This window comes from Xenopus laevis, chromosome 4L (assembly GCF_017654675.1).
Source record: "Xenopus laevis strain J_2021 chromosome 4L, Xenopus_laevis_v10.1, whole genome shotgun sequence".
NCBI classification, from domain to species: Eukaryota; Metazoa; Chordata; class Amphibia; order Anura; family Pipidae; genus Xenopus; species Xenopus laevis.
Genome location: NC_054377.1, coordinates 92,388,723 through 92,409,947, shown reverse-complemented (window position 1 = coordinate 92,409,947; position 21,225 = coordinate 92,388,723). Strand labels below are relative to the sequence as shown.

Below are 21,225 nucleotides of genomic sequence, written 5' to 3'. Positions count from 1 at the left end.
ATGTTGCCATTCAGACCTTTTAATGCTTTAATTGTGCTCACCAGAGCAGTCTGTTTATGGACTGGTCTTGACCCCCCCCCCTTTGTCATTGGTACATTCATAGTACAGTTGGAGGGAAACGTTACTGGTGATGTTGCATAGCAACCAATCATATCTTTGCTTTTGTTTTTATCTGTTGATAGCTAATTTCTGATAGGTTGCCCTGAGCAACATCACTGGTAATGCTTCACTCAATTTTTACACATCATAATGAATAGACCCTTTTGCGTACTGTACGAGTGCAAAAGTTAAAGGGACCTCCACCACAGGATTTAGCTACAAGTGTCTGACATCAGCTGGAATACTTTTGTACCATTTCTTAATATAGGCATTTGTAGGCCACCCCTCAAAAGCTGCCACCCTAGGCACAGGCCCAGGGGATGCCAATATGTAAACATTACATACATATTAACCCTTTAAGTGCCAGCAGAATTTCACATTTTGGTTACGCGAAATGCCAGCCGTTTTTAAGCATTTTGTGCTCTCTCACTTTAGGGGCATTTTCTGAGGGGAAACCTATAGTTTACCTAGGAAAACTATACATTGTTTTTTTCGGTAGAAACTGAGCTTTCTAAATCTGCCTGAGTTTTCATGTATTTCCACCTGTGCAAAAAATTTATAGTGCTAAATAACAAAAAAAAATGAAAATTACCATTTTTCATTTGTATATCAATTTATACCAGAAAAATATTTCATTTTACAGATGAAAATCCAACTGATTTGGAAAGCCTTATGTCTCTCGAACGTGCCAATACCAGATATGTATAGTTTTAGGGAGATTTAGGATTTCTGTACAGCAAAAACTCCCGGCAGTATATTACTGAATTTTGAAAGCACTAAGGCAGAAAACGGCATGCTTTAGATTCCAAGGCAAAAAATCCTGAAACCATAGGTTTACCCCAGAAAACCATACATTTTTGAAAAGTACACATTCTGCCGATTACAAAATGGGTAACTATGTCTCTCTACTCCCAACTACCAAACAGAAAAGCTTGTCTGAACATAGCGGTTTTTCAAAATAAAATTCAAAATTTTGAAAAATCATTTCAAAGGTTTTATTTTGCTGCTCCGCATATCCCAAACTATATTACGTACCAAGAAAAAGCACCTGAAATATGATTGCCAGGGGTCCACTGAACAGTTTGATATCCATTATGCATAGGTTTACCAAAGTATCTGGCATTTAGAGACACAAATATGAAGTTAGCGCATCCAAATTGTTCAGGACTTTACTTCAGCTACTGAGAAATCAACACATTGACTGCATTTTTTGTGGGGTAAAAACACAGAAATATATGTTTACCCCCCAAACCCATATATTTTTGGAAAGAACACATTCTACAGAATCTAAAATGGGTACCCATGCCTTTCTGCTCCAAACTACTGAGTCGCAAGGCTTTCCCAAAATTGTCGGTTTTGGTGAAATATCTGAAAATTGCCTCAAAACTTCAACTTCCCAGCACCATATCACCCATGTATCATTACGTACTAAGAAAAGCACCCTAAATATGATTGCCAGTGTTCCTCTGAACATTTTGGTGGCCATTGTTCATAAGTTTACCAAAGTATCTGGCATTTAGAGGCCCCAAAATGAAGTTAGCGCATACAAACAGTCCCGTGAGTAACTTCATCTAATGAGAAATCAACACATTGACTGCATTTTTGTGGGGTAAAAACACAGAAATATATGTTTACCCCCCAAAACCATATATTTTTGGAAAGTACACATTCTACAGAATCTAAAATGGGTACCCATGCCTTTCTGCTCCAAACTACTGAGTCGCAAGGCCTTCCCACAATTGTCGGTTTTGGTGAAATATCTGAAAATTGCCTCAAAGCTTCAACTTCTCAGCACCATATCACCCATGTATCATTACGTACTAGAAAAAGCACCCTAAATATGATTGCCAGGGTTCCTCTGAACATTTTGGTGGCCATTGTTCATAAGTTTACCAAAGTATCTGGCATTTAGAGGCCCCAAAATGAAGTTAGCGCATACAAACAGTCCCGTGGGTAACTTCAGCTAATGAAAAATCAACACATTGACTGCATTTTTGTGGGGTAAAAACACAGAAATATATGTTTACCCCCAAAACCCATATATTTTTGGAAAGTTCACATTCTACAGAATCTAAAATGGGTACCCATGCCTTTCTGTTCCAAACTACTGAGTCGCAAGGCTTTCCCACAATTGTCGGTTTTGGTGAAATATCTGAAAATTGCCTCAAAGCTTCAACTTCTCAGCACCATATCACCCATGTATCGTTACGCACCAAGAAAAAACACCCTAAATATGATTGCCAGGGTTCCTCCAAACAGTTTGGTGGCCATTGTTCATAGGTTTACCAAAGTATCTGGCAGTTAGAGGCCTCAAAATGAAGTTAGCGCATACAAATAGTCCTGTGGGTAACTTCATCTAATGAAAAATCAACACATTGACTGCATTTTTGTGGGGTAAAAACACAGAAATATATGTTTACCCCCCAAACCCATATATTTTTGGAAAGTACACATTCTACCGAATCTAAAATGGGTACCCATGCCTTTCTGCTCCAAACTACTGAGTCGCAAGGCCTTTCCCACAATTGTCGGTTTTGGTGAAATATCTGAAAATTTCCTCAAAGCTTCAACTTCTCAGCACCATATCACCCATGTATCGTTACGCACCAAAAAAAACACCCTAAATATGATTGCCAGGGGTCCGCCAAACAGTTTGGTGCCCACTGTGCATAGGTTTACCAAAGTATATGGCAGTTAGAGGCCCCAAATGAAGTTAGCGCATACAAATAGTCCTGTGGGTAACTTCAGCTAATGAAAAATCAACACATTGACTGCATTTTTGTGGGGTAAAAACACAGAAATATATGTTTACCCCCAAACCCATATATTTTTGGAAAGTACACATTCTACCGAATCTAAAATGGGTACCCATGCCTTTCTGCTCCAAACTACTGAGTCGCAAGGCTTTCCCACAATTGTCGGTTTTGGTGAAATATCTGAAAATTGCCTCAAAGCTTCAACTTCTCAGCACCATATCACCCATGTATCGTTACGCACCAAAAAAAAACACCCTAAATATGATTGCCAGGGGTCCTCCAAACAGTTTGGTGCCCACTGTGCATAGGTTTACCAAAGTATATGGCAGTTAGAGGCCCCAAAATGAAGTTAGCGCATACAAATAGTCCTGTGGGTAACTTCAGCTAATGAAAAATCAAACACATTGACTGCATTTTTGTGGGGTAAAAACACAGAAATATATGTTTACCCCCCAAACCCATATATTTTTGGAAAGTACACATTCTAACCCGAATCTAAAATGGGTACCCATGCCTTTCTGCTCCAAACTACTGAGTCGCAAGGCTTTCCCACAATTGTCGGTTTTGGTGAAATATCTGAAAATTGCCTCAAAGCTTCAACTTCTCAGCACCATATCACCCATGTATCGTTACGCACCAAAAAAAAACACCCTAAATATGATTGCCAGGGGTCCTCCAAACAGTTTGGTGCCCACTGTGCATAGGTTTACCAAAGTATATGGCAGTTAGAGGCCCCAAAATGAAGTTAGCGCATACAAATAGTCCTGTGGGTAACTTCAGCTAATGAAAAATCAACACATTGACTGCATTTTTGTGGGGTAAAAACACAGAAATATATGTTTACCCCCCAAACCCATATATTTTTGGAAAGTACACATTCTACCGAATCTAAAATGGGTACCCATGCCTTTCTGCTCCAAACTACTGAGTCGCAAGGCTTTCCCACAATTGTCGGTTTTGGTGAAATATCTGAAAATTGCCTCAAAGCTTCAACTTCTCAGCACCATATCACCCACGTATCGTTACGCACCAAAAAAAAACACCCTAAATATGATTGCCAGGGGTCTTCCAAACAGTTTGGTGCCCACTGTGCATAGGTTTACCAAAGTATATGGCAGTTAGAGGCCCCAAAATGAAGTTAGCGCATACAAATAGTCCTGTGGGTAACTTCAGCTAATGAAAAATCAACACATTGACTGCATTTTTGTGGGGTAAAAACACAGAAATATATGTTTACCCCCCAAACCCATATATTTTTGGAAAGTACACATTATACAGAATCTAAAATGGGTACCCATGCCTTTCTGCCCCAAACTACTGAGTCGCAAGGCTTTGCCAAATTTGGCGGTTTTGGTAAAATATTTTGAAAATTGCCTCAAAGCTTCAACTTTCCAGCATCGTATTGTCCATGTATCATTACCAGCATAAAGCATCCTAAATATAAACATAGGGGTCTACTAAACAGTTTGATGCCCAATGTGCATAGATATACCAAACTATGTGGGGCACAGAGACCCCCAAATGACAATATGTATAGACATTTTCACGGCTGACGCGCTGGCTGCTGCAATATAACCACCCGGTGTGTGTATTATGCGACATTAGACCACCTAACAGTACAGAGACCCCAGAAAACCATATATTTTCAGAAAGTACACATTCTGATGAATCCAATATGGGTAAATATGTGTTCCTACTGCAAACTGTCAAACTGCAAAGCAATGCTGAACGTAACGGTTTTTATCAAATTTCTGAAAATCGTCACAAAGCTTGAATTTTACCCCATTATATGCCCCACATTTCGTAACTTATCAGCATAAAACATCCTGAATATGAACGCCAGGGGTCTACTGAACACTTTGATGCCCAATATGCATAGATATACCAAACTATGTGGCGCACAGAGACCCCCAAATGACAATAGTGTATATACATTTTCACGGCTGACGCACGCTGGCTGCTGCAATATAAGCACCCGGTGTGTGTAATATGCGACATTAGACCCCCTAACAGTACAGAGACCCCAGAAAACCATATATTTTCAGAAAGTACACATTCTGACGAATCCAAAATGGGTAAATATGTGTTCCTACTGCAAACTGTCAAACTGCAAAGCAATGCTGAACGTAACAGTTTTTATCAAATTTCTGAAAATCGTCACAAAGCTTGAAATTTATCCCATTATATGCCCCACATTTCGTAACTTATCAGCATAAAACATCCTAAATATGAGCGCCAGGGGTCTACTGAACACTTTGATGCCCAAAATGCATAGATATACCAAACTATGTGGCGCACAGAGACCCACAAATGACAATATGTATAGACATTTTCACGGCTGACACGCTGGCTGCAGCAATATAACCACCCGGTGTGTGTGTATTATGCGACATTAGACCACCTAACAGTACAGAGACCCCAGAAAACCATATATTTTCAGAAAGTACACATTCTGACGAATCCAATATGGGTAAATAAGTGTTTCTACTGCAAACTGCCAAACTGCAAAGCAATGCTGAACATAACGGTTTTTATCAAATTTCTGAAAATCGTCACAAAGCTTGAATTTACCCCATTATATGCCCCACATTTCGTAACTTATCAGCATAAAACATCCTGAATATGAACGCCAGGGGTCTACTGAACACTTTGATGCCCAATATGCATAGATATACCAAACTATGTGGCGCACAGAGACCCCAAATGACAATAGTGTATACATTTTCACGGCTGACGCGCGCTGGCTGCTGCAATATAAGCACCCGGTGTGTCTAATATGCGACATTAGACCCCCCTAACAGTACAGAGACCCCAGAAAACCATATATTTTCGGAAAGTACACATTCTGACGAATCCAATATGGGTAAATATGTGTTCCTACTGCATACTGTCAAACTGCAAAGCAATGCTGAACGTAACGGTTTTTATCAAATTTCTGAAAATCGTCACAAAAGCTTGAATTTTACCCCATTATATGCCCCACATTTCGTAACTTATCAGCATAAAACATCCTGAATATGAACGCCAGGGGTCTACTAAACACTTTGATGCCCAATATGCATAGATATACCAAACTATGTGGCGCACAGAGACCCCCAAATGACAATAGTGTATACATTTTCACGGCTGATGCGCACTGGCTGCTGCAATACAAGCACCTGGTGTGTGTAATATGCGACATTAGACCCCCTAACAGTACAGAGACCCCAGAAAACCATATATTTTCAGAAAGTACAACATTTTGACGAATCCAATATGGGTAAATATGTGTTCCTACTGCAAACTGTCAAACTGCAAAGCAATGCTGAACGTAACGGTTTTTTATCAAATTTCTGAACATCGTCACAAAGCTTGAATTTTACCCCATTATATGCCCCACATTTCGTAACTTATCAGCATAAAACATCCTAAATATGAGCGCATGGGGTCTACTGAACACTTTGATGCCCAATATGCATAGATATAACCAAACTATGTGGCGCACAGAGACCCCCAAATGACAATATGTATAGACATTTTCACGGCTGACGCGCTGGCTGCTGCAATATAACCACCCAGTGTGTGTATTATGCGACATTAGACCACCTAACAGCACAGAGACCCCAGAAAACCATATATTTTCAGAAAGTACACATTTTGACGAATCCAATATGGGTAAATAAGTGTTTCTACTGCAAACTGCCAAACTGCAAAGCAATGCTGAACATAACGGTTTTTATCAAATTTCTGAAAATCGTCACAAAGCTTGAATTCTACCCCATTATATGCCCACATTTCGTAGCTTATCAGCATAAAACATCCTAAATATGAGCGCCAGGGGTCTACTGAACACTTTGATGCCCAATATGCATAGATATACCAAACTATGTTGCGCACAGAGACCCCCAAATGACAATATGTATAGACATTTTCACAGCTGACGCGCTGGCTGCTGCAATATAAGCACCTGGTGTGTGTATTATGCGACATTAGACCCCCCTAACAGTACAGAGACCCCAGAAAACCATATATTTTCAGAAAGTACACATTCTGACGAATCCAAAATGGGTAAATAAGTGTTTCTACAGCAAACTGCCAAACTGCAAAGCAATGCTGAACATAACGGTTTTTATCAAATTTCTGAAAATCGTCACAAAGCTTGAATTTTACCCCATTATGTGCCCCACATTTCGTAACGTATCAGCATAAAACATCCTAAATATGAATGACAGGGGTCTACTGAACACTTTGATGCCCAATATGCATAGATATACCAAACTATGTGGCGCACAGAGACCCCCAAATGGATATATAGTAGATAAAATTTACATAGGCAAAACAAAATAACACAGAACAGTGTGAAATGCAAATAAATCACCAAAACTAATAAAACCACAAAAATCAATGCTTTTTTTTTTCACACTAGTGTAATCGGCCACCAGAATTACCGTTTGAATATTTTAGCTGGGCCAAATCGATTATACGGGCAGAAACAAGTGAACAACACAAATGCAGAGCTGAAAATGCAATAAAATGGCTAAAAATTCAATAAAATGGCTAAAAATGCACCAAAATACCCAAAATTGCAATATAACCACCAAAATAACATACAAAAGCTATTGCACAGTACGGTTAGCGAATACGCTATTCGGAACGGCAATAAAACATTTTTTTAGCCCAAAAAGAGACGATGCGATAAGAAAAAAAAAAAAAAAGCCACAAAGCCATATATGTACATATGCGTGTGCACAACGGGTAAATTGCATGTTATTTGCGCATGTGCGCGTGTGCAAGTGTACATGGGTGCTGTGAGTGTGTGTGACCCCCCCAATCCCCAAAAATCTATGTGTGAGTGTGTGTAAGTGTGAATGTAAGTGTATATTACTGTAATAAGTGTGTGTTGGTGTGTTTGTGTGTTTTTGTGTGTGTAAATGTTACACTTACCTGGGGTAGATGCTGCAGATCGATCAGAAAGGGTCCCACGCAGCAGATCTCCAGCTCCAACGATCATCAGCCATGTGGGGGCGGAGCTGGGCGGAAGTGCGGCGCAGGCAGCAGCAGGACGCATAGGAAACGCGTCCCTGCTGCTGCTTTGGGGCCCCTGGGCGATCGCGCCCCAGGGGCCACACGATCCCCTGCTCTGCTCGTTGTCTAGGGGCAGGGGATCGTGAAGGAGCGGAGCGAGCGGCTCTAACAGCCGCTCCTCCGCTCGCAAACCCGGAAGTGCTGCAGAACGTAGAATCTACGATCTGTGGCACTTTGGTCCTTTGATCCACAGAACGTAGATTCTACGTTCTGTGGCACTTAAAGGGTTAACATGCATAGTAAGTAAGACTCAACCTATTTGCCTAGTGAAATCTGCCTAACTGCTAGTTGATTCAGATGACAGATGAAGGCAAAAAAAAAACATGTGAATACTCTCCAGTTTGCCTCAGAGAGGAAAAAAGTCCTGAGTGGGCATTCAGACCAATCCCTGGATCAACTTTGTACTAGATTCAATTTCAGTCATATATAGTTCAATTTATATTGTAGGTCCAATATCACATACTTGTTTCTTTTCCCAGTATAACAGCGACAGCAGCCAGTATCGGAGCTGCTGGGATACCCCAGGCTGGCCTGGTAACCATGGTGATTGTGTTGACCTCTGTTGGCCTTCCTACTGATGACATCACTCTTATTATTGCAGTGGATTGGGCTCTGTGAGTTTGTTGGTTTTAGTTTCATGCACTTTTTGGAGTAATGTAATAAAGGTTGCAACATTTGCACTTGTTCTAATAACCCATAGCAGCCAATTGGAAGGTAGCATTTACTATTACCTGCTTGAAATCAGTCATGTGGTTGAAAAATCGTTTACTAGACTTGTGCAGTTATATTAGTGAGGCATTGGGAATCGATTTACAGTAAGCTTGTAGGGTTTGTGTGTCCAGAATTATAATGAGGGATATCAGAGTCATTGCTGTTTTACTCTTTTAACCTGCACAAGTGTAACAGTTAATCACAGGGACTGGCAAAAGCTCCTAGAATTGGCTCTAATGTTATTTTAGAAGCACAAGCCTCATTGTTTCCTGGTTCATAGTAACAGAGACCTTAAAACACTAAGTCTAAAACAAAGGTCTAAGAACTTATGTCGCTATCAATCACCATTAGTCCAGTATAATAATCATTGTAAAAATGTTTAACTTTGTTGGATGGCTCCAAAATATCAATAATAGAATAACATTAGTCACATACAGGGATTAGACTTCAGTCCCATCTTTTCTTCTCTGTATCCTGGAAGGGAGAAAGGTTTTCAGCCTCTGTTGCATACTGTATATATAAAAAGGGTCACTCTAGATGCCTGGCTAAAGATTTCCCACTTGGAACTTTGTATGAACTGACAGGCAGGCTATGTGCTGTGTGTAACCAACAGTACTATACGACTTTACAAATCCTGAGCATTTGTGCATTTGACACACAAGCGTATTTTTGGGAAGGGCAAACAGCAAACAGGTTCTACTAGTACCCTGGAAATGTGGTGCTGTAATTTATTATAGCCAATGCCTTATACATAGCTACGCCTTAAGTAAAATTAATTTGAAATACTAACTAGGAGAAAGAAGGAATGGCCTGTAGGCAGATAAATTGCTCAAAGTGATTTATTTGTTAGCACAACATGTTTCGAGCCCAGTGGCTCTTTGTCAGTTGTACATAGTATAGAGCATGTGAACATTAAAGGGGAAAAACAGGAAGTTACATCACATTAACTCAGACAATTATGTGTCCTCCTCCCCCTCAACCATCCCAGATGCCAAACATAGAAAACAATCCGTGTATTACAGTGAGCCCACATGGTTAGGTATAGAGTTCAATGTAAAAGTCCATATTATGATGGTGCTGTCAACTGACGTGATCATCCAAATTGTGTGTATTTTATGCTGCAATAAAACATTTTTTTTGGGAAGGACAATAATATGTGCCGAGTTTATTTTTGAACTACATCCATCTAGCACACCAAAACTGTCAGCATGTGATTGTTTTGAAAGATACCTTCCAGTTTTTCATCCTTCAGCTGCCCATTTTCTAAAAGTGCTAAATGCTGTGTTGTTTTCAGGGACAGATTCCGTACCATGATTAATGTGTTGGGAGATGCACTAGCTGCTGGGATTATGGCCCATATTTGCAGGAAGGACTTTGCAAAGCAGAATGATGAGGTGAGTAACATAATGGGCTGAAACCAAATTTACAATGTACTATAATGATGTACTTTTGATGTCGTTTCATTCAACTTGCACCAGGAATACATACGCACCCATCCCATCTTGCTGTACCATGAGCATACCAAGCAGCTAAGTTTGGCATGCTAAAACAACAATATGCTTCACCCCTGTAGAGTAATATTATCTGGAAATTATGATGTTTTGTCTATTATTCAGAATGCTTGGGTCTTTCTGTAATCTGGATCTCCATACCACAAGTAGGGTTGGCCCAGACCCGCTCCCTGTGCAAAGCAACTGGTGTGGCTTCTGACCTCTCTCCTTGGACCTCCGCGTGTCTGCACAGAATAGAAGTTAGGCATGCAGGGGGGGGGGCTGCCAGAGGGGGTTGTGGCCAGGGCTGGGGGCCCGGGGGGTTTTGCAGCCCCAGTGTGCCCTTCAGTCCGACGCTGACCTCAAGTCTACTAAAAAATAATTGATACATTAATTAAACTCAAAAGTATTGATTTCCATGCAGTAAGGATTAATTCTATACTAGTTGGGATCAAGTACAAGGTGTAGTTTTATTACTACACAGAAAAAGGAAATCATCTTAAAATATTTGCATCATTTGATTAAAATGGAGAGTATGGAGATGGCCTTCCTGTAATTTGGAGCTTTCTGGATAGTGGGTTTCTAGATAACGGACCCCATACTTGTACCTAATTTCTCAGCATGCAAAATGTTTGCACATAGATGTTATTATTTATTAATGCACCAGGGTTCTCTTAAGCATGACACTTTTTGTTGCTATGAGGGCATATCTTCAGGCATTCTGTACTTATATTGCCACTATACAAATCATAGACAAAAATGTTTTTGCTGAAGTATCCCAATATACCTATGACAAAAAAGATTTTTTCTTCATTATCTATTGGTTCTGGTTTTATTAAATGCTCCCACACTGCTTCCTTCTTAAGGACCTTCTGTTTCCTTCCCTGGCTCAGTGTCTGAGTCCCATCTGTTACTCAGTTCATGGTGCCTCTGGTCTAATTTTACCACTCTTTCAACTTGTAAGTTAAAACAGAAATCTGAAAATTCTCTGGCTTTCAATGACTGTGATGGAAATTAATATATTTTGTAGTTAACCTTTTCACTCCAGGACATTCTCCTTAGAGACAAATCAAGATTTGTTGTGTTTTATGTCTCTATTAATATACAGACCAGTGAATTATTTCAGATTATAAAAGACATTGGGCATAAACTGTGTTTAGCTCCCATTTATTTTCTTCTCAAGGGATGCTTAAGCATTATCCAAAACCGTTTTCCCCCATATTCTTGTTGGCTATGTTCTACTGAATTTAAATGAAAATGTGTCTCTATTCTGAAGGGTGTGTTATTGCCTCATAATTGTTTTTTTAAATTAATAAACAGAAATTATGACTAGAATAGTTTGGCAGGCATGATTTCCCTGCAGAATTCCACATTTCCCTATTGGTGAATATTTTTGTGAAGGCATGGCAAAATTTTGTCACAAAAAATGCCCAATTTGTTTTGTATTAAAAAAATTTGCAGTGAAAAAATGCTCATTGGCTTTAATGTATTTTGCATTTTGCAAATGTTCCTGTTGTTTTTAGGGATAGATGTTTAGAGGATATCATAGAGGAAATTTTAATATTAAATTCTTAATGATTAGTCCTCAAACACATTCCATTTTAATGGAATAGTCCTCAAACACAAGGGAGATTATCTGGAAGTGTTCAGTGGCAAAACTTTGGGGTCCCAGGTTCCCCTGCAAAATTATTCTTTTGGGTCCCTCATGACAAAATCATGGGTCACCCATGACAAGAAATATATTATGGGACACCGCCAACAGAGGAAGTAGACCCAGGCCCCCCATTGCCACGGGTCTGCTTCCTCTGTAACTACACCACTGGAAATGTTCCTGTAGTTGGAAGCATTGATGTAATTTAAAATTGCAGAGTTTAAATGCAGGTCATTATAGCAACATAATGTTCAGTAGTTTGTTGCATATTTCTAAAAATGCACATATGTACATGCTAACTGCCACTTCTTTAATGCATACTTTCTGTTTTTTACATGCAGCAGGTTCCTCTGATTTGTGAGACCAAGCCCATTAGTCTCCATCAGATCATGGCATACCAACGAAATGGTTGTGTGAAGAGCCGTAGCGCCCCACAGTTTTCCCCTTCTCCACAGGAATTCCAACAGATGCAGGAAAATCCAGAGTCAGCCTTCCCAAAGACCTCTGAGAGATGCACAGACAAAGACCACTGCACAATAGAAATCAGTGAACTAGAGACTAATGTCTAACTGCAGTCTATATTGTATGATGATTCTCAGCTGGCGTCACATGCCCGCAACTGCTCACATTCTGCCAGGCAGCTAGAAGGTGGTGTTGTACTGGTATCTTGCTGTGCTACCAGATGTGATCAACCATCCTGTGATGGAGCATCAGCAAACAGTGAAGTCAGTGATGGTTACTCCACCATAGGATAACTACTTTTTTTAATTCATTTTCATTCATGACTGAATATGAGCCTACTACTTGTCTTTAAACATGTTTTCTTGTATCTCTCTGTACCACTTGTGGTTCCTAGATAAGAAAAGTATTTTGCAGATGAAAGGAATGCCTTCAGTATTTTAAAGAAAGATGAAGATTTCATCTCCTGCAGAAGGTGAACATAAATGGACAATGGCTGATGGTAATTTTACAATTTGCAGTTACAATGAAATGGTAACCACTTGGCCTCCCAAAATATAACAACCACAATAATAATATTAAGTACGTGATGCAATATATTTACTGAACATGGATCATTGGTGTGGGCGACATTCTCATGTGAACATGTTATGGGTCTGAACTACCTGCAGCTTTTGTTATTTGCCCTCAGTGCCTGGAGCACTCTTGTACAGATAAATATAGTACTGCACAGGGGTCTGTAGACAATGGTAGAATCTATTATTGGTACTTGAATTATTTAGCTTTGATGTATAGGAAGAAATCTATATCCTAAAGTATTCCCTTTAGACAACATACAATTTTTTTCATTGAAGTAAAATGGCAATGCATATGAGCACCAGAGAATAATATTTTTGTCAAATATTAAGAAAAGCGGTTGCCAATTTAAATGGCCTTAATGCCCTGGAAGCTCATTTTATTCATAAGAATGTTTTACTCTTGCATCAATTTTATTAAATCATTGTGCCCCCTAGGCTAGGACCACAAGACCAACAATGGCAGGGTTCTCTGCTGTGGCTTTTTTAATGTAAGTATCAAAGTCTCACGTTAGAAGAGTTGTTTCCCATGGAACCATATTTATAGAACTGTGTAAAGATCATAGAAAAATACAGTTTTAAGAATTGCACTTTGTCTTTTGAAACACAGATAAATTATAAAAGTGAGTGTAAAACATTAGCATATAAACTGGCACAAATCTAGTATAATTGCATAAGATGAATATGAGTTTACTAAACTTGTGCCAGATTCTCTCCATGCAGTTTAATGGAGTTTGCCAAATCTATTGAAGGACAGTAATTAAAAAAACTGTGACTCCATTACAGAACTATTGGCATAAAACCTGCTGTAAAATGCTATGTAAAAAGCAATGGGTCCCATTGTAGCTTTTTTCAAAGTTGACATCTCTCTCTTTATGTTAAAATCATTGCATGGCTTTAAGATTATGGGCTATATTACACACCAAATAACATGGGGTTATAATCATTATGTCTGGTTTATTTCAGCACTTCTTTTTGACATACCTCGATTTATATTTGCAGAGAGTATGATTTTGGCATATATTCCATAACATTGTACATTGCCAGGCTTACAGCTGGGGTGCCCAAGGATACCCCCTTCCCCATCCCCCATCCCTGCTTCACTATCCCCAGGGCCGCTCCTGCCATGAGATAGGTGAAAAGCCAGTTACCACCTCTGTTAACTTTAAAAGTTGAAAGGGGCGGAGTGGAAGGGGTGTGACATCGATGCTGCTGCCTCGATGCTGCAGCAATTTGGACCACACCCATTTATGTGACCACACCCCCTAATTGCAATGTTCATTTTGCAGGTTATGAAAATTTGAACACATTTCTGTGGTTTTTATGTGTTATTACAGTTTTGCTTATGAATTGCCCTTTAAGCTGCAAGTCGCAGTTTCCCCAAGAGACATGCTTATCTTAAATTGTTACAATTGCTTCTTTGCTTATGTAAAATTGGCTGGCGTTTTTTAATATTAGGATTGCCTTCAAAACACCTCACTATTAAAGATTTTTGTGTTAACATTTTTTTCACAACCAGGGGCATATCACATTTGTTTTAGGGTTTTAGGGTGGGCTCATGTCTAGGGCATTAGACAATCTCTTTTGTCTTTATTATGCTTCCTTGGACATTGGTAATACATAGTGGCCACTTCAAGCATTTGCACCAACAAGCGTACTAACAAAGTTTTACTAGGCAGAAATGAGCACTAGTAAAGGTTTCCTATGAAATGCTCACACTGACGAATTTACGTTAGGGAAACTTCACCAGCGTTCAGCTGCTGAGACACATCTTCGCATTTCAGTGAATTAGCTTAGTGGTTACAAATTGGTGCCTGACGAAGTGTGGAGGATCGTTCTCTGTCGAACATTCGCCCTTTAGTGAATTTGCCCTAAAGTCAGGACAGTTCAGTAACAATCCGGGACTGTGGTTGAGCTGTCAAAATCTGGACTGTCCCGTGAAAAACTGGACAGTTGGGAGGTATGCTATCCCCCAGCAACCCCATCTACCCCACATAACTCAGCACTGAATTACTCCACAGCTGGTACATTAGAGATTCTGGGCTCAGAGAAGGTCTGGGCCTAGAGGATTGCAGACAGAAGAGTTACATTCCCAGTGCCCCTACTGTTGTGCCTAGTTCATACACTGCTGTTGTATGGGCTCCTATACACCCAGACCATGAACCTTTATATGAATTTACCTTAAAAAGGAAAGCTTGGGTTTAGTACTAAACCACAACTTTATAAACACATATTTAATTCTGCAAACAAATGTATACATTTTGGTGTAAAATTACACATTTCTATAAATACAAATCTAAGGGGCACATTTACTATTGGTCGAATATCGAGGGTTAATTAACCCTCGATATTCGACTATCGAAGTTAAATCCTTCGACTTCGAATATTGAAGTCGAAGGATTTACTGCTATTCCGAAGGATCCTACCGAAGGATTTTAATCCATTGATCGAATAAAATTCCTTCAATCAGAAATTTGCTAGAAAGCCTATGAGGACCTTCCCCATAGGCTAAGATTGATGCTCGGTAGGTTTTAGATGGCGAAGTAGGAGGTCGAAGTTTTTTTTTAAAGAGACAGTAATTCGACTATCGAATGGTGGAATAGTCGAAAGATTTTTAGTTCGAATTCGATTCAAAGTCGTAGTCGAAGGTCGAAGTAGCCAATTCAATGGTCGAAGTAGCCAAAAAAGTTTTTTTTATTCTAATCCTTCACTCGAATTTAGTAAATGTGCCCCTTAATGTCACTTGTGAGGATAATATCTGATACCAGCTTGCGTCACATTGGCTGCATTGACTTTCTTGCTACACCAAGTAGTTTTTAGTTGCAACTGAAATATTTTATCAAGATCTGCTTTTATCACTAATCTTTGCTGTGTAGGAGATAGCCCCAACCAAGGCCCTCTGAATTTCTCACCATTTTTATAATGATAAACGTCTAAAGATTTTGGCCTTGAACTTTTTCAGAAGAACTCTAGAGTTACAGTCATCTTGCGCTACAGTAAGATGGTCATAAGATCTCATCTAATAACTCTGCTCATTTTTAATAATGATTTGCTGCAAATGTACAAATCTTATGCAATGTGGAGAATACAACAGCAGTATATTCTTACCATGGCATGGAGTACAAACCTGTTTGTTTATTTGTTTGTTTCTGAAATAAAATGATTTGGGAGTACAAGTGTGGTGACTTTGCTATGTGCAGAAGAGCTCTGAAAAAAATAATAATTTGCAACATTTCACAGAGTGAATCAGTGATACTAGTGTTTCTGTTTGTAAAAAGTAAACAGCTTCCTTTTACTGTATCTGTAAAGAAAGAAAACTGCCAATTGGAGAGCTGCTGAATAAAAAGCTAAATAACTGAAAAAACACAAAAAAATTAAAAATGAAAACCAATTGCAGATTGTGCCAGAATATCACTATCTACAAGTTAACTCAAAGGTGTACAACCCCTTTAATACTTTTATAAAAAAAAAAAAAAAAAGCACATTGATCATCATTGTCATTATGAATAACATTACTGGAATATACATTAGTTACATGAATTGGAACAGCAATTTTGTAAAGGAAGAGTAGTAATAGAAGCAGACGGCATGTAACACAGATCCCTGAAGGGCCATCATTGTTATGGGCTCAAGGCACTTTTGATCTTCCACTTGTAGGCATGAGATCTGCTGAAGGTCAAGTGCTGTTAGGTGAATTTCTTCTTGTTTACCTGACTATAGAGGTATGGGACCTGCTATCGAGAATGGATAAAGGTTATTTCCGTAATTTGGCTCTCCATGCCTTAAGTCTACTCGAAAATTATGTAATGATTAATTAAAACAATAGGATTGTTTTGCCTCCAATAAGGATTAATTATATTTTAGTTAGGATCAAGTTTCTGTTTTTTATTATAGAGAAAAAAAATTTGAATTATTTGTTGAAATGGAGTCTATAATAGATGGCATTCCCATAAGTCAGAGCTTTCTGGATAGTTTTCGGATAACGGGTTTCCAGATAATGGATCCCACACCTGTATCAAATTGTTGTTGTGTACATTGAATTTCATACAACATAAACATCTGGAAAAGTTGATATGTCTCCACAAGCCATAGGACATCTCAGACTTAGTGCGCATTTATTTCCATTAAAGAGGTGTTTTGTATTGTTTAGAGTGTAGTCATTTTCTTTTGATTGTGTAGCAGACACATACATTTTAAAGGCCTTCCCTCTTTACTAGACAATTTGTTTTGGGGCTTTTAGGTTAGTTCAGTGATGAGGAATTTTATGGTCAAGAAGGAGTGTGTCATTAAAGGGATACTGTCATGGGAAAACATGTTTTTTTCAAAACGCATCAGTTAATAGTGCTGCTCCAGCAGAATTCTGCACTGAAATCCATTTTTCAAAAGAGCAAACAGATTTTGTTATATTCAATTTTAAAATCTGACATGGGGCTAGACATATTGTCAATTTCACAGCTGCCTCCAGTCATGTGACTTGTGATCTGATAAACTTCAATCACTCTTTACTGCTGTACTGCAAGTTGGAGTGATATCACCCCCTCCCTTCCCCCCCCCCAGCAGCCTAACAATAGAACAATGGGAAAGTAACGAGATAACAGCTCCCTAACACAAGATAACAGCTGCCTGGAAGATCTAAGAACAACCCTCAAAAGTAAAAGCCAAGTCCCACTGAGACACATTCAGTTACATTAAATAGAAGAAATAACAGCCTGCCAAAAAGTAATTCCATCCTAAAGTGCAGGCACAAGTCACATGACTGGGGCAGCTGGGAAACTAACAAAATGTCTAGTCCCATGTCAGATTTCAAAATTGAATATAAAAAAATCTGTTTGCTCTTTTGAGAAATGGATTTCAGTGCAGAATTCTGCTGGAGCAGCACTATTAACTGATGTGTTTTGGAAAAAAACATGTTTTTCCTTGATAGTTTCCCTTTAAGGATAACTAGATCAATCTTAAACAATTTGAAAGCATGACAATTGATGGTCTCCTTGTTCTTAATGAGTGACATCACTAGTAGTGGCAACCTTTTGAGAAGCCCAGGATTTAATGCTGTGTAACTTTTTTTTTTTTTTGAGTTTTATAGTTTTTATTAAACATGTCAGGTTACATGGTGAAATGAGACCATAAAATGTTGTTTTTAATTATTCAAAAAAATAACAATAAAGTTTACATTTCCTTTGACATTTACCTTGTCCCGCGTCTCATTATTCAAAGGTAAGTGGTTAAGAGATCAGGGCATGGGGATTGTTTCCAGTAACCAAGTCCTGAGGTAATTCGAGATTGTGAACCCCGGAAGAGAAGGATTTCCATATTGCGATTGTGCAATTTACAAACAAAACTTAATAACCATAAAAAACAAAGCCATCAAACAACTTTAAATGGTGCCTCCTTTATTTCATCTGTGGGTCATATGGTTTCCTTCGAAGGGATGAGCCTTGTACGCTGTCATGTTTGTGATTGTCTCCTTTGGGAAGCATGTCAATAAAATAGTGCCTGTTCTGTATACTATGTAGAGTGGAGATCGTAGGTAGTAATCCTGCTTAGCCCTCATTTGCTCACTTACCCGTAGCCATTTGCCATATCCCTGTATTTAGTTGGAGAGGAGGGCACTGGTTGCACCAGAGTGTATCTCTTCTTTTAACCAATAAAACAGTTTTAATTTTTTTTCCTTTTGTCCATGTTAGCTATTGTAACCATGATACCTTCTAGAATGTCTAATCAAAAAGGTGATTTTATAAGTAGGGATGAGCAAATTTGACCCGTTTCCTTTCATCAAAAATTCGCCAGCGGCGAAATGTCACCGACGTCCATTTAAGTCTATGGGCGTCATAAACATTTTTGGTGCGCAGCGAAATTTTTTTGATGCGCATCTTTTTATTTTGATGCACCACGCCATACAAGTCTATATGCGTCATTTTTTCAATGAAACAACATCCCTTTTTATAAGCTCTATAGAATGGAACTAAGTTATAGTGTAACCCGAAGGCAGAATAAGTCTACAACGTCTGCCTTACATAATATCATCAAGTGATGCTCACTGGAGCTTATGTTATTTTGCATCTTTTAACATTTTACTCTGCTGCAGAAGATCTATTTGAGTGAAAAAAGGCATCAATAGCAGATGATTGACAATTTCCGGTACTATTTCTCATCCTGGGGATAATTGTGCAAGATCCCTTGAAAATTACATTGGGAAATATATGTTTTCAGTTGCCCCAAGGTATATATAAAGAAATCTGAAAGTTAACATATTTTTGTGTATATTTTTCAGGAAAGGGGCAACAGTTCAGCTGCAATTATAACTATTGGAATGGCAAAATATCAAGCTTTGGATAAAAAGAAAAGGCAAATAGGAGGGAATCTTTTTTGTAATAAGTGGAAATGAAGTTTGTTTGGTTTCTTGAATCTAACTAATGTTGAAAGAATAATTCTAACATCCCAGAAAATGAATGTGCAAGCTACAAATGTAGCTTTTCTAAAATACTTACATGTTTTTCTAGGTAGTTTCATTCAAAAATCATCATATTTTTTAGGATAAAAAAAACTGCAATGGCAGAGGTTCCTTGAACCATTTGAAGATGTTTTTTGCCTTCATGATTTCTGTTTTTTTATAGTGGTCTGCGCTCGAAAAATCGATCAGTGCAAGGTATTCAAGATTTTTTAGACGATAATGTGATCAGTTCAAGTATTCGAGTTTGCATTTACCCGAGTTTTTCACATGTAGGTTTTTTCATAAATAAGTAAACATTCGAGTTGTGAGTTTTTTCGAGGTAAAAAAAAACTCCCCAAATCGACCTTTGATAAATAGCCCTCTTAAAGTTGAATAATACTCTAAAGACCTGTATTATCACAACCTTTTTCACAGGATTATTTCTCTTATGTATAAATATAACTAAAGAATGTCTAATAAATTGATGCAAGTATTCACGTTTCAAAACTATAACATAATAGCCTAATTTACAGATGCCTTTAATTTTTTACCATTCTTATAAAACCAGGGATAGCGATACAGATAATACAGATAAACTATTGCATTCATTCTGGCTATGCATAGAACCTTACAGCACAAGAGTTAAATAAATTGTTATGCCAACATGATATATTTCCAAGGAAAAAAGTAAACAAAATAAATTACAGAGACAGGATAAAAATTTTACTGGTATATCTTCACAGATGGCTGACTTTGTTAGCCAATATCAACAGTATGACAAAGAGTCAATGTTATTTGCTTTCTTTCTGATAGTTTTGAAGACAACATAGTATTATAGAAATTAGCAGCATACAAGGTTAAAGAAAATGAAGAAATATGAGGGTAAGAATTTGCTTATCTAAAGGCTTAACTCTGTTACATAAAATAGATTCTAAAATACAAGACAAAAGCCAGCTTTTGTGTAGTCCATGTAGACCAATATAGGCCTATACTATACTTTATACTGTCAGAGCTTGTTAACAGTTTCATTATTAGAGATGACCACAGAATACAGATCAGTGGCTCTTTGGTTGTTTCCAAGTTAAACTCACATCAAACTCCAATAGTGCTTCGATATTAAAGAATGCTGAGGTCATAGTTCAGCACAGCTGGAAAGCTATAGTTTTGAGATCCAGCGTTTTCGAAATGCGAAGGGTAGTTGAAAAAAGGCACAAACATTAGGATTGTGGAGCTTGTCCTGCTGGCAGAGAATGAGTTGTAAACTGCCTGTTGTATCCTAGATATTCTTCTACAATGAAAAAACCTGCAAACAGTAAAAAAGCGGAGTTAACAGACAAATCTTCTTGAAAGAAAATAATCAGTTACGAGGCTCACTCAGCATCATGAATGTCTAACCTCCAGACCCTCCAGCTGAGAAACTGAAACTCTTAGCTTTTTTTTGCAGTTTGGGGACAGCAATAGTTGTAGTTCCACAACAGATTAAGGGTCACAGGCTAACACTGTAACTCTCTTTATTAGCAATTATAAGAATTTCAGAATATAAAAGATTCAACAAAGGTTAGCAGGGAACGAGCGTAATTTATTTCTCTAAAATATATATGCACTGCATGTGGCTAAAAATATATGGATGCCTTCCCTATAATTGGTTCCCCCATTGTTTCTATAATAGCCTTTACTCTGGGCATTGCCTCCTTTCACCCACAAGAGTACTGTTGTTGGAATATTCAGGCCTTGCTCAAAATTGGTGCTCTAATGCATCCCACAGGTGTCAGAGAAGTTCTTAGCCCATTTTAGCACAGCAGTTTTGTATGGATTATGCATATCATTGAATGGTTACTTCAATGGAACCCTATCTTTCTGGATAATAGGTTTACAGGTATGGCATCTTTTATCCAGAAACACGTATCTGAATTTCAGGAAGGCCATCTGCAATAGACTCCATTATAATCAAATATTTCAGATTTTTAAAAGATTTCCTTTTTCTCTGTAT

The 21,225-nt window shown here is 38.4% G+C and overlaps 2 protein-coding genes across 2 annotated transcripts in view; one reads left to right on the top strand and one right to left on the bottom strand.

The window, feature by feature from the left end:
• slc1a7.L (solute carrier family 1 (glutamate transporter), member 7 L homeolog) overlaps positions 1-14,127 on the top strand; it is a 41,837-nt gene extending 27,710 nt beyond the window's left edge. The window contains exons 9-11 of the mRNA XM_018258445.2: positions 8,399-8,533; positions 9,925-10,024; positions 12,113-14,127. Of these exons, the coding sequence (XP_018113934.1) occupies positions 8,399-8,533; positions 9,925-10,024; positions 12,113-12,340 (463 nt within the window). The 3' untranslated portion in view covers positions 12,341-14,127. The remainder of the gene's footprint in view (positions 1-8,398; positions 8,534-9,924; positions 10,025-12,112) is intronic.
• A 5,631-nt stretch (positions 14,128-19,758) lies between these two features.
• podn.L (podocan L homeolog) overlaps positions 19,759-21,225 on the bottom strand; it is a 28,038-nt gene continuing 26,571 nt past the window's right edge. The window contains exon 11 of the mRNA XM_018258444.2: positions 19,759-20,538. The gene's annotated coding sequence lies outside the window, so the exon portion shown is untranslated. The remainder of the gene's footprint in view (positions 20,539-21,225) is intronic.